The sequence below is a fragment of the Neopsephotus bourkii genome, unplaced genomic scaffold, assembly GCF_033783945.1.
Source record: "Neopsephotus bourkii isolate Nb327-2 ecotype Australia unplaced genomic scaffold, CSIRO-AGI_Nbou_v1 NB_1154, whole genome shotgun sequence".
In the NCBI taxonomy this organism is placed as follows: Eukaryota; Metazoa; Chordata; class Aves; order Psittaciformes; family Psittacidae; genus Neopsephotus; species Neopsephotus bourkii.
Window position 1 is genome coordinate 3,138,657 of NW_026901640.1, and position 12,464 is coordinate 3,151,120.

Here is a 12,464-nt window from a genome sequence, read left to right on the forward strand (position 1 = left end):
TAAGGCTTAATGTACAGTATATTGTCAGTATTCTGGTATTCTTCTGGTTCAACATACATTATAGCTCCTATATAACCTGTATTAATTGTATAGATTGTGCATTTAAAAAAAAAAGACAAAAAAAGCTGTTACCGAGTTGTCAGAAAAAAAAAAATAAGAAAAAAAAAAATAAGAGAAAGGAAAACCCCAATAAGGTCATATGTAATATTTTGTTTGTAAGTATCCTTTGTATCATAGCAAAGGAAATGTTAAAAACAACAAAAAAAAAATCAACTGTAATAAAGTAATTTTAGTACACGGAGTGTCTGCCTGCCTTCCTCAGCCTCCCCGTACCCACAGCCGGTTACCGGGTGTAGGACCTCTGCCATGTGAAAACGGGGGGCTCCCCAACAGGACCCCCCAACCTGCGTGCCCGCGGCAGCCCCTTCCTGCGCTCCTCTGCCCGCAGGAACTCCGCCATGGCCCTGAAGTACTCGAGCACGGCCTCGTGCCCCCAGCATCTCCCCGGGCCCCGCTGGGGGAAGCCGCAGTGTCCCCCGTGGGGGGTCAGCAGCAGGAAGAAGTAGGGGCTGGTGCGGAAGAGCTCCAGGGGCAGGCTGCGAGCGGCGGCGCCGCGCACGGGGTCATCGGCGCTGCAGAGGCACAGCACGGGCACGGCCGCCTCGTCCGCGTCGCGCAGGGGCTCGTTGCGGTCCCAGTAGGACTCCCAGCTCGTGGGACGGGGCTTGGTGTCGCAGAAGAGGGTCTCCTCCAGGTCCCGCAGCGAGCGGCTGCGCAGCAGCTTCTCCATGTCCACCACCTCGGCCAGGGAGCGCGTGTACCTGCAGGGATGGGTTGGATGCATCCGCCTTGAAGTGGGTTGTGGCCATGGCCCTGCACACAGGGAGTAAGGGGGGACCTGCAGCCCCTTCCCGCTGGAGCTGGTTTCAGGGTCCCCAGCCCAATGCTGGGGCGGGGTCCCCGCAGTGCATCCTGTGCCAGCGCCGGTACCATGGCAACGGGAGGCAGCCAGCGCTCTGTTGCCATGGCAGCAGTGGTTGCAATGAGTATCGGGAAATAGGGGGGGAACACCGTGCTGCCAACCCCCCCCAACGAGGCCGACAGCCTCCCGCCCCTCCCCAATACCCCCCCACACCCCTGTAGTAACTTGGGGGCCCCTTGCACCACCTGAGCTTTGCTGAGGATTAAGTTCCCCCCCAATGTTTTAGGGTTTGCCTGCATTTTTCTGGGGGGGAGCCCTCATTTGCGCACCATCAGGACCCTTTGGCCTCCTCCAGGGTCTCAGCAGCACCCAAGGAGGTGCCGCTTGCTCAAGGCCTTGGCATGGGGCAGTTCATCTCCTATCCCTGCCCCTAGGGTGGTCTTGGGCAAGAGGAACCCAAGACCCTTGGTGTTTGTGGTCATAGACCCCCCCAAAGCCCCACAGGGTTGGGTTGGATGCAGAGGAGGGGGTGTCCAGCGCAGCACAGGGGCTTTGCCAACCCCCCTCCTGGTGACATCTCCCACCGCAGGGACCCCTGCACTCAGCCCCAGCCGGCTCGGGCAGCGCATGGTGGCCCCGTGGCAGCGGCCCGCAGGCTGGTGTTCATTAACCAGCACATTCTGCTGCTCTCAGCACCTCTGTCCCCACGCTGGGGCTCCATGCACCGCCAGCAGCACCCACTGCATGCACCCCCCCAAGGGCTCCGGGGTACCCCCTCCCCAGGACCAAAGGACCCCACTGACCTGCTGAGTCCCTGCTTGAGGTGCAGGAGCAGCGGCCACTCGTAGAGCCAGGGCATCCCGGCCTCAAACCACTCCCGGCCGCGGAAGATGGGGGAGATGCAGGCGGCGGCGGCGAGGCCGCTGGACGAGCCGCTCTCCCCCAGGTAGGCGAGCAGCAGCCCCGAGCCCGAGCCCTCGCTGACGGCCAGCAGCGGGGCACTGGGGTGCCGGCACCGCAGGTAGGTGATGGCCTCCCGCAGGTCCTGGGGGTCCCCGAAGGGCTGGAGCCGGGGGGTGGTCAGGGGGCAGCCGTTGTGGCCCCGGCGGTTGAAGATGATGGGGATGAAGCCCCTCTCCAGCGCCCGCAGCCCCAGCTGCAGCAGCCCCCCCGTCACCTTCCCAACGGCGTTGGGGATGAGCAGCAGCACCGGGCTGGAGCCACCACCCCCCGCAGCCCCCCAAGGCCCCACCAACCAGTCCAGGGCCACCAGTCCAGTGTCCGGCATCTGCAGGAGCTCTCTGGCCACCACCGGCTCCGGCTCTGGCGGCTGCAGGAGCTGCTGCAGCATCTGGAGCCGGGGCCAGCGTGGCCATGGCCAGTGGCCACCCCGCAGCGCCACCGACCGCCCCAAGCTCCGCACCAAGTGCTGGGCCAGCGCCGAGGGCTTGCAGAGCAGCCGGCAGCGCCCGCAGCCATCCTCGGGGATGAAGAGGATCCCCTCCTCTTCCTCCTCCTCCTCCTCTTCTCCCCAGGCTCCAGCCAGCTCCACCCTCCCTGCCCAAAGGCACAGGGCCAGGAGCCCCAGCCCCATGAGCACCGCGGCTGCGGCCACCAACCCCTCCGGGGACACCATGGAGGTGCTGGGCAGCAGCCCCGGTGCTCGGCGGGTGCGGGAGCAGTGGCGGGGCCGTGCTGGGAGAAGCCCGGCCCCGGGGCTGGGCGAGCGGTGGGGCCGTGCCGGGGCTGGCGTGACCGCGGGCAGCCGGGGCCAAGGGGACTGGGTGAAACGGGAGGGACACGTGGCTGAGCGCTGCCTGGGGCCGGGGGGGTGTGAATCCCATTGCAGCCATAACCCCCCCCCATCGCCGCAGGAGCCGGGTGCCCGTGCAATGCTCACACCTTTATTGATACAAATGTACAAGGACACATCTTACAGTAGGGAGCGTGGCCCCAGCGGGGGGAAAAGGGGGGCAGGACACCCAGGGATGGGGTCCCCATGGGTGCCCCGGTCCAGTGTTAACGCTGCGGGTGGCCCCGGGGGTACCGGCCGCCCGGCGAGGGGCTCTTTGGGGAGGGTTTTGGGGGTACGTGGCCACCGCCGCCACGGACACAGGCTATGTACAGGATAAGTTAGGTGCGGCCGGGGGCTGTACAGGGGGATGTGGGCACCCACCCCCAGCACCTCAGTGGTGGGGGGGGGGCATAGAGGGGGAGCTCACCCCACACCCTGCCTCCCCATGGGCCATGTGCAGTGCAGCCGCGCTCACCCCAGGTGCCGGAGGGGAAGGAGAGACAAGAAGAGAGTGGAGGGGGGGTACGGGCCGGTGCTCACTGCTTCTTCTCGCGGGTGGTGATGGTGACCAGCTGCTTGGCGGCCTTGGCGATGTCGTAGGCACACTGGATGACCTGCTGCGTCAGGAGCTGGTAGTCCACGGCGGCGCCGGGCTCGGGGGGCACGGTCTTGCGGCACTCGCTCTGCAGGCGGTAGGCGCTGGCGTTGAGCAGCCGCAGCGAGCTCCGCACCGTCTCCAGTGCTGGCTTCTGTAAAGGGGCAGAGGAAGCATCAGGATCCGCACACCAGGGGGAAATCAGTGCCTTGTGGGGACCCCCCCCCCCAACCAAACCCCTTCTTACCTTAGGGAACAGCGATGCCATCTCCGTCACAGCCGAGTGGATCTTCTCCGAGCAGGGCATGAAGCTGGGAGCAAGGAGAAGGGGTGAGCACGGGGGGGGGGGTACAGCAACTGCCACCCATGTGGCCATGCCCCAGCCCTACCTGTCGTGCTTGGACTCCTGCGCCGCCCGCAGCAGCTCCTGGATGTTCTTGGTGACCTGCTCGGTTTTGAGGATCACGTCCTCGGTGCTGGGCAGCCCCGGGTCCAGCTCCCCGTCCAGCGGGTCCAGCTCGTGCGGGAAGTCCTCGTCCTTGCTCAGCTCCACAAACCGCTTCCCCTCCATGCTGCAGGGATGGACCAACGCAGCCGGGTCAGTGCCAGCCCCATGTCCCTGTGTCCATGTGTACCCTGGGCACAGAACTCACCTGATCAGGACCTCACCCCCCTGTGTGTTGTCGTAGTCGCTGTCGGTGCCGCTGCCGTGCCGGTCCAGCTTGCTCTGCAAAGGGACAGCAGCAGCGTCAAGCCCTGCCCAGCCCCATCCCAGTGCAGGGATTGGGGTCTCCCCACCCCAAGAGCGTCCCCTCTCCCAGTACATCACCATGTGCCGGGCACCGTCAGGCGGGCAGGAGAGCAGTGGGGAGGATGGGGGAAAGGGCACTGAGGAGGCAGACGGACCTTTGCGGATCTGGAGGGGGTAAAAAGGATAAACCAGCCCTAAACACGGTGCAGAGGGGTCTGGAGCCAACCCCGGTGACGTGCAGGGGAGGGTGAGCACAGGGGACCCTGCTCCCTGCATGCAGGAACACCCCATAGCTGCTGCTCCTTGGGGAAGTCCCCAGCCAGACCTAGGGGAACCGGACATCCGAGGGGCCACATCCCAGGCCAGACACAGCCACCACAGCCCATGCAGGAGCCATCCCCACCGCAGCCCCCTTACCCGGTACACGCTGGCCGGGATGTGCATGGAGTACAGAGCCTCGTCCTCCACCTCCTGCTGACACACGGAACGTCACGGCCCCGTGGGGACAGGACCCAGTGCCCCAAACCCCTCCCTCCCATCCCATCCCAGCACACTCACCCCAGCACCAAAGGGCTGCAGCCGGGTCACCAGCTCCTCCACCGGCTGCCCAAAGGGCTTCAGCGCCGAGCCCGGCTCGTACATGGAGAAGGCCTGGCGGTCCCGGCGGAGCGGGGGGGCCGTGCCCGGGGGGTGCCCGTGCTCCGGCCGCTCGCTGGGAGCCGGGGTTGGGTGCGTGGGACCAGTTTGCTGCCGGATCTGTGTGTTCTCTGCCTGCAGCTTGTGGATCTGCAGCCAAGGATGGGAGGCATCAGCAAGGAGGGGGCACAACAAAGGAAGGGTCCTGCTGGTCCTGCGCCCACCTCGCGCTGCAGCCGCCGCAGCTCATCGCTCAGGCTGTTGTTCACCTTCATCAGCTGCTGCACCTTGGCCTCAGAGGCAGCCAGAGCCTTCTTCACCTCCAGGTACTCCTGCAGCGTGATGGGGCCGTCCGAGAGGTCGGAGGAATCCATGCTCTATGGGGACACAGGCTCAGTAAGAGAATCCCAGCGCCAGGGCTGTGGTCCGGGATGGGGATCCAAGGCTCACCCGGGCACGGTTGTTGCGGGATGCGTTGCGCAGCAGCTCCTGGTCCGTATCCTCGTCGGAGGCGACGCTGTCGTAGTCGTGCTGGTCGTCCTGGTCACTCTGGCTGCGCAGGGAGTAGTCGAGGGCGTCTGGGGTGGGGGGGGGGGCAAAGGGGGTGCTGAGCACAGGACAGAGGGGAGATGCCCCCATCGCTGCCCCTCATCCCTCACCTGTGGGGCTCAGCAGACTCTTCCCTTGCTGCCGGCGCTTGGCTTCCCCGAGGATGTCAATGAGCAAAGTGGCGAATTCCCTAGCGTTGAACCTGGCCAGCTTCTGACGGCCCTGGGGCGGGGACAGGGGGGAGAAAGGAGTGAGCAGGGATCCGGGTGCAAGGGATGGGGGGGCACAGGGCTTTGGACGGGGCTCACCTGGTTGCGTGTGGCCGAGTACTCGGGGTTGACGGGCAGGAAGGGCACGGCGCTGCGCTCCGTCACCAGCGTGCTGTGGTTCTGTGTTGTCAGCCACACTGCGGGCAGGCAGCGGGGTCAGAACCCCAAGGGGGGTGGGGTACAAGGACTGGACCCCCCCCTCCGGAGCAAGCCACAGCCTGGGGCCAGCAGCGGGGCTGCAGGACGCAGGCGCGGGCGCAGGGCCAGGCTTGGGCTGGGAGCGGAGCCCGGCCGGGATGACGGGAATCGCCTTCCCCGGCCTCCCCGCAAGGGCTGGGGACCCCCCCAGTGCAACCCCCCCACTCCTCACCCATTGGGGCACGCGCTCTGCACCCCCTATGTGGCACGGAGTGGGTCTGGCACTGTTATCAGTGCCCACCCACCATTGAAATGGGGTGACCCCCACCCCACACCCCCCCCCCAGCTCAAGGGCACCCTCCAGGCTGTGCCCCCATCCCGGAGGGGGGTCCCGGCACCCACCTGCAGCAGCACCCCGAGCCCCGGCACCCAGCAGCGGCCCCTCGCACCGAGAAACCCTCCCCGGCCAGAGGAATGAGGAAGGAGGGGCCTGCGGTCCCTGCGGACGCATCCGGATCGGGGAGGGGGGGAGCCGGGCTCAGCCCTGGCCCCACCGCCTGCTCCTCCCCGTGTGCCGGGATGCCCGCCCCAGCCCTGGGGGGGTGCTCCCTGTACCCCCACCCCGGCTCTCACCCGCGTCGTTCTCCCTCCGGTCCACCTCATCATAGACATCCATGGCCAGCTCCTCGAACAGGCGGTTGCTGAGCTGCAGCGGGAACAGGGAATGGCGTCAAGCGGGATAGGGGGAGCGGATGGGACCCCCCCCACAACGCCCTGTTCCAACTCACTGCTTGCAGCTTCTTCTTGGCTGCCTTGGCCAGCTCCGAGAGGTCCAGGCTGGGGGGGTGCGAAGAAGGGGGAAGACACTGGGGTTATCCCTGTTCTGCCTCCATTAAAACAGACCCCAACTGCACCCCACTAGGACCAGGACCCCCCCCCCCCCCCAGGGCTGGCGAGCAGGCACACGGGGATGAGGTGGCAAAGGGCGAGCAGGACCCCCCTCCCTGGGTGCCCTCCAGGCTGGGCAGGGGGGACCCATGCCAGTGGCACTGGGGGGACCCCCGGAGCCAAGCAGACAATACCTCTGTGCCATGCACTTTGGGCGCACCCTGCGCTCCGGAGAAGGCAGCGGAGGGAAGAACAGGATAAAGGCGGATGTTAAACGCGCGGGCACGCGGACCCCCCCATGTACCCCCCAAAGGATGCTCCAGAGGCAGTCACAGGGAGGTGACCGCGGTCCCCCGCTTCGGCCCAGCGGGGATGCTGGGGGGACCATGGGACAGGGCAGCGGGGCTGCGGGCACAGGGCACTCACCTATCGGCCATCTGCGGGATGATGTAGTGCCCGTTCTTGTGGTCTGAGCAAAGAGAGGGGGGGTCAGCAGGGCCCTGTGCCCCCCCCCTGCCTCAGTCACCCCCCAGGACCCCCATGCTCACCCGGCTTCCTGCCGCAGAGGTAGAAGGCCAGCCGGTCGGTCAGCTCATACTGGCACTCCACCAGCCGCTCCGCCAGCTCGTGCTGGGCTGCCTGCCTGTGAGAGGATGGGCAGGGGTGATGCACACCCTATGGGGGTGCACGCAGGGGGTACCCCCCCCATTCCCCACCCTCACCTGGCATAGTCAATGGGGGTCCGGCCGTTCACATCGGGTGCCCCGGGGTCGGCGCCATAGACCACCAGCAGCTCTGCCTGCAGGATCTGGCCGGCCTTGGCCGCCACGTGCAGTGGTGTGGTGCCCTTCTCCTGCGGGTATGGGCAGCATCAGCCCCGCATCCTGCCCATGGGATGCAGGTCCAGAACCCCCCCCTAAATCCCATCCCCATCCCCATCCCCACCAGCGCTCACCGGCACGGGCAGCATCAGCCCCGCATCCTGCCCATGGGATGCAGGTCCAGAACCGCCCCCCCCCAAATCCCATCCCCATCCCCCCCAGCGCTCAACGGCACGGGCAGCATCAGCCCCACATCCTGCCCATGGGATGCAGGTCCAGGACCCCCCCATATCCCATCCCCATCCCCACCAGCGCTCACCGGCACGGGCAGCATCAGCCCCGCATCCTGCCCATGGGATGCAGGTCCAGAACATCCCCCCCCCATCCCCATCCCCACCAGCGCTCACCGGCACGGGCAGCATCAGCCCCACATCCTGCCCATGGGATGCAGGTCCAGAACCCCCCCATATCCCATCCCCATCCCCACCAGTGCTCACCGGGTGGAAGAAGTTGGCCTGCGCGCCCAGTGACAGCAGGCGCAGGCACGTCTCCAGGTTGCCCGTCCGCACGCTCGAGTGCAATTGCTGCGGAGGAGAGAAGGGGTAAGGGGGGGAAATCTGTCCCCAGCACCAAGGGGGGGGCCCTGCACCCACACCCCACCTTGCTGAGGTCCTTGGCAGTGACACCATCGTCATCCCGGCACGGCAGCTTGTGGACGAAGGCCAGCATCTGGTACTTGGCGCGGATGAACTCTGACTTGGTGGGGCTGGAAGAGGTTGTGGGGTGAAGGGGGGGTGCCTGGCCAGCACTGACCCCCTCCCCATGGCATGGGGGGCACTTACTGCACTTTGTCCTGGGGGTTTGCCTTCCGGCGCCCGCTCTGAACCTGGGCTGGATCCAGCAGCGAGTGCTCCCAGATGGAGTTGGCCCCGTTGCTCGCCAAGGTGTGCACCATCTGCAGGGGGACAGGAAGGACACAGTGGGCATGGGGGGGTCCCTGTATGACCCCCCCATGTCCCCATGGCATCAGCACTCACCTGGAGCAGGGTGGCGGGCCAGGGGCTGTGTCGGAGGTGCTTGACGATGGAGATGTGGCGGCCCAGGCTGCGGTGCACGCTGCAGCACTCGTCGCAGATGAGCACCCCGCGGTTGATGGACGCCCAGCCGGGGTCTGCGGGGTGGAACAAGGGGGGTGTCACCGGGGGTCCCCTCCCCATGCGGCCCCCTCCCCATCCACCCCACTGCTACTGGGGGGGGGGGGTGCGTTGCCATAGCAACGGTTTCCCTGGTGACAGTGAGGGGCTCAGCCCATCACCAGGGGAAACCCACAGGTTTCCCATAGCAACCAGCACCCGCCAAAGGGGGGGGCAGGATTTGGCCTCCCCCACCATGAGGGCAGCTGGTGGCAGGGATGATGCCGGCTCCATGGCAGAGCACCCCAAGCAGGGGTACCCTGAGTCACGGCAGCACCCAGTGAGGCTGCGCACCCCTCGGTCCCCAACTGGGCATTTAGGGGAGCCCTGGATAAGGGGGAATGTGCCCCTCAATGAGGGGCACCCGCAGCCCATAGGCTCCCACCCATGGTGGTCACCAGCTCTGCAGCCCCTCACCCCAAACCAGCCCCACAGGGCACCCCAGCTCTGGGGGCAGGTGCCATGCCCCCCCCCACTACCAGCCCCCCCCCATTCCCACCCGTTGTCCCCAGCCCGGCCAGACTGGAGCCCTTTGTGTCCCGCTGGGAACAAAGGGCTGTTTGAGCCGCCGCGCCGGCCCCATGCTGGCACCAGCCCTGGCACCCACGGGGGCCCCGCTCGCGGCAGCTCCCCACGCACGCACCCCAGAAATGGGTCCTGGGGCTGGGCCGGGGGGAGATCCAGCCCCGTGGGGGGGCCTGTGGGGCTGCAACTGCTCCCAGCAGCACCAAGGGCAGGGTTTGGGGACCCTCAGCTGGGTCACAGCCCTCTCCCATGGATGATGCTGAACTGTCCCTGGGTGCTGCAGGGGATGCCACCAGCCTCTGCCAGCCCCACCACCCCTTGTTTCTGTAGGGCCTACACAAACACCTCCACACGGATGGGGGGAGCCCCAAGCCCCTGTTCTCAGTGCGATGGACCGCTGTTGGGGTGCCGGGACTCCTCAGGGATAGGTGGGGGTCAGCATGGAAGGATGCCCTTGAGCTGGGGTGTGTGGGGGTCACCCCATTTCCATGGTGGGGTGGGCACCAACAGGCACACCAAACCCCCTCCCTGCCACCAGGGAAGTGCAGAGCCGGTGCCCCAAAGGGCGAGGAGCAGGGGGGTGGCAGCACTGGCCAGAAACAATGGTTTCAATGGGGTCGAAATCCCCCCTCCTCAACCCCTGGGGATGCGATTTGGGGTCACGGCGTGCTGCAGTGCCCTGGGGCCGAGGTGGGGTGTCTGGGGGGGAGCCTGGCAGCCCCGTGCACGCAGATGGCAGCGCCTTGGCAGCCGGTGCGGCAGCATCTGTGCCTTGGTGCCTGCTGCCCACGGGAAGGGAACAGGACGCTCCGAGCAGGGGGAGAGGCCACCCAGGACCCCACCGATCTCGGGTACCCCCGGAGCATCACCCAAGCACCACAGGGGTGGTGGATGCGGGTGGGACTGCAGCAGCTCGGGGAGCACTGGCACTGGGGCACCCCAAATCCTGGGAGGATCATGGAGCCTCAGGGAACGCTGGCACCTCCATCCCTGCCCCGGGACCCCCAGCACTCAGCCCAGCAATGGGGAGCAGGGGGCTGGGGCTGGCCGGGGTTCAGCCACGGGAGCCTGCGCACAGGGATGAGGACACCCCACATCCAGCCCATCCCACAGGGCCGGGCAGCGCATCCCCGCCGCGGTAGGAAGCGGCCTCTGGACTTTATAACTCATTTCCTCACATGGCTGCCAGGCGATAAGAGATTGGAAGAACCCGGTTTCCATTTCCCCCCTCGCCGCCCGCAGGGAGCCCTGGCACCGCCCCGGGCACCCCGGTGCCCCCCGCTTGCCCCCCGCATGCGGGACGTGCCGGAGGCAGCGCAGCCCCGTCCCCACGCGTGGCTCCCGGCAGGATCCGGCCATTGGCACGTGGCCGGAATCGTTCGGGCACAGCCTTGGCCCGCGGGCAGCTTTCCGGGGCCGGCTCCAAGCGAGAGGCTCCGCTGCCGGCCCCGTTCATTCATTGCCATGGGGACACCCGTGGGGGCCACGGGCAGGGTCTGGGGGGTCCGGCCCTACTGTGGGCAGGGTTTACGGGGTCCGGCCCCACTGCAGCACCCATGGGCTCCCGCCCGATGTGGGGGCTGTGGGCACTGGCACCATCGGGGATGCGAATCGTCTTGCCCAGGCTCAGGCTCTGGCTTGCAGCGCGGCCGCCACCGCCAAGAACGGATCCAGGCGGTGTGGGTGCTGGCTGTGGGGTGCTGTGGGGTGCTGTGGGGTATCCCCCCCCCCTCCATCCCACCATTTGCAGTGTCCTCAGTGCTGCTGGCGCATCCCCAGCCTGCGCCAGCAGCCCCCATGCTGAGGGTGCAAAGGCTGCGGGTGGTGCATGGGGGTGGTGGGTGCAGTGGAGGCACACTGGGTGCTCCGGGGGGAATCGGGGTCACGTTTGGAGTGTACCGCGAGATTCCTGGAGGAGGGAAAAGGGGGTGCACTAAAGCGTTGCATCAGAGGGTGCCTGGGTGGCAAAGCAGGATGCAGGGGGGGTCGCTGGGGTTTGCACTGCAGGGTGCAGAGGGGTGACCGTGGGGGGGTCCTGGGGGCACGCAGGGGCCTCACCCTGGGGAGCAGAAGGAGACGCAAACAGGGCTCGGTGGGCGCATCCCGGGGGGTGCACGGGGGCACGGCGGGGTGCAGAGGGGCTGCACCGGAGCCGAACCGGGCAGTGCGAGGCAGGCTCCTCGGGGGGGTGGGGGGGGGGTTGGCGGCCGATGGGGCGCACCGGGGGATGCCGCGGGGTGCGGGGGGGCCCGGTCCTTACCTGGGGCGCTGCAGTCCGCGCACACCTCCGCCCGCGGCGCCTTCCGGGACATCCTCAGCGGCGAGGCGGGCCCGGGCCCGGGCCTCTGCGCCAGCGTGGGGCGGCGGCGGCGGCACCCCCGGGCCCGCCGGGGGGAGGAACGGGGGAAGGGGAGGGAAGGGGGGGGGGGAGCCTTGCGGCGGGGCTGGGGCGGGGGGGGGGGGGGGCCCGGGGCCGCTGCACGCCGGGGGCTACCGGCTGCTCCCTGCGCCCGGCGGCTCCGCAGGAAGCGGCGCAGGCCCGGCCCCGGCGGAGGAGGGGCCGCACCGCCCCCGCCCCGCACCGGCAGCGCCGCCGCGACCGCCCCGCACCGGCACCTGCGCCCGCAGCCGCACCGCACCCGCACCCGCACCGCACCCTCCGAGCCCCGGTCCCCGTGTCCCTGAGCGCTCCCCACCCCGGGTCTGGTTCCAGCCCTGAGCACCCCGCCTGCTCCTGGGCACCGCTTGGTCCTCACCCCTCCCGGTCCCGTTCTCAACCCGGAGCCCTGTCCCGCTCATGGTCCCAGCCCCGGTCCTGTTCATCTCGCCCACAGGGTCCAGGGCACCCCTGTGGTCCTTGTCCTGCTCCCAGCCCAGATCCTGTACACCCCAGTCCGAGCTCTGGGCATCTCCCTCTTGTCCCAAGTCCTGCTTCAGGCCCCTCAGCACCGGCTCTGGCGCTTGCCTTGCACCCATCCCCAGCCTGGACACCCCTAATCCTGGCACTCCGGCACTGTGCACCCCACTCCTGTGCATCCCATCACCAGGCGCACTATGGGGTGCAGTGCAGGCAAGCATGGTCAGGTTGTGGGGCGCAGGGCAGGGGGTTCCTTCCTGCCCCAGCAGTGCAGGCAGGACACTATGGATGTGGATGTGCAGGGTGGGCCCCAGCATTCCCAGTAGATTCATCAGGGAACTCGGGGAGGGTGGGGGTACCGGATAGACCCATTTATGGTCTTACCCCCCCGGCATCCTTTAAGCACCTGGAGCAGGGGGGACGCCCCATTGCGCAGGCAGCCGTGGGGGTCAGACCCCTGCATCGCGCCCACCCCATGCAGGACCCAAAGGACCGGAGCCGAATCCTGTCCCCCAGCGCCATGGG

General features: G+C 67.5%; 2 protein-coding genes across 3 annotated transcripts; both read right to left on the reverse strand.

Moving 5' to 3' along the window:
• On the reverse strand, positions 1 to 2,632 carry ABHD15 (abhydrolase domain containing 15). The gene is made up of 2 exons (XM_061363516.1): positions 1,726 to 2,632; positions 1 to 821 (listed from the first exon to the last, which is right to left on the reverse strand). Exons 1-2 carry the CDS (start codon positions 2,556 to 2,558, stop codon positions 344 to 346), a joined length of 1,311 nt encoding a protein of 436 aa, XP_061219500.1. The 5' UTR covers positions 2,559 to 2,632; the 3' UTR covers positions 1 to 343.
• A 172-nt stretch (positions 2,633 to 2,804) lies between these two features.
• On the reverse strand, positions 2,805 to 11,495 carry GIT1 (GIT ArfGAP 1). 2 transcript variants are annotated; one of them, XM_061363513.1, is made up of 22 exons: positions 11,343 to 11,495; positions 8,402 to 8,535; positions 8,207 to 8,319; positions 8,025 to 8,130; positions 7,862 to 7,948; positions 7,266 to 7,396; positions 7,092 to 7,186; positions 6,970 to 7,012; positions 6,738 to 6,764; positions 6,444 to 6,492; positions 6,289 to 6,361; positions 5,557 to 5,654; positions 5,359 to 5,470; positions 5,150 to 5,277; positions 4,924 to 5,076; positions 4,622 to 4,849; positions 4,481 to 4,534; positions 4,142 to 4,228; positions 3,966 to 4,039; positions 3,702 to 3,884; positions 3,560 to 3,623; positions 2,805 to 3,466 (listed from the first exon to the last, which is right to left on the reverse strand). In XM_061363513.1, the coding sequence occupies exons 1-22, from the start codon at positions 11,392 to 11,394 to the stop codon at positions 3,254 to 3,256; spliced, it is 2,304 nt and encodes a 767-aa protein (XP_061219497.1). In that variant the 5' UTR covers positions 11,395 to 11,495; the 3' UTR covers positions 2,805 to 3,253. The 2 variants fall into 2 exon arrangements, with proteins under 2 accessions (XP_061219497.1, XP_061219498.1); XM_061363514.1 differs by lacking the exon at positions 6,738 to 6,764.
• Between the last annotated feature and the right edge of the window lie 969 nt (positions 11,496 to 12,464).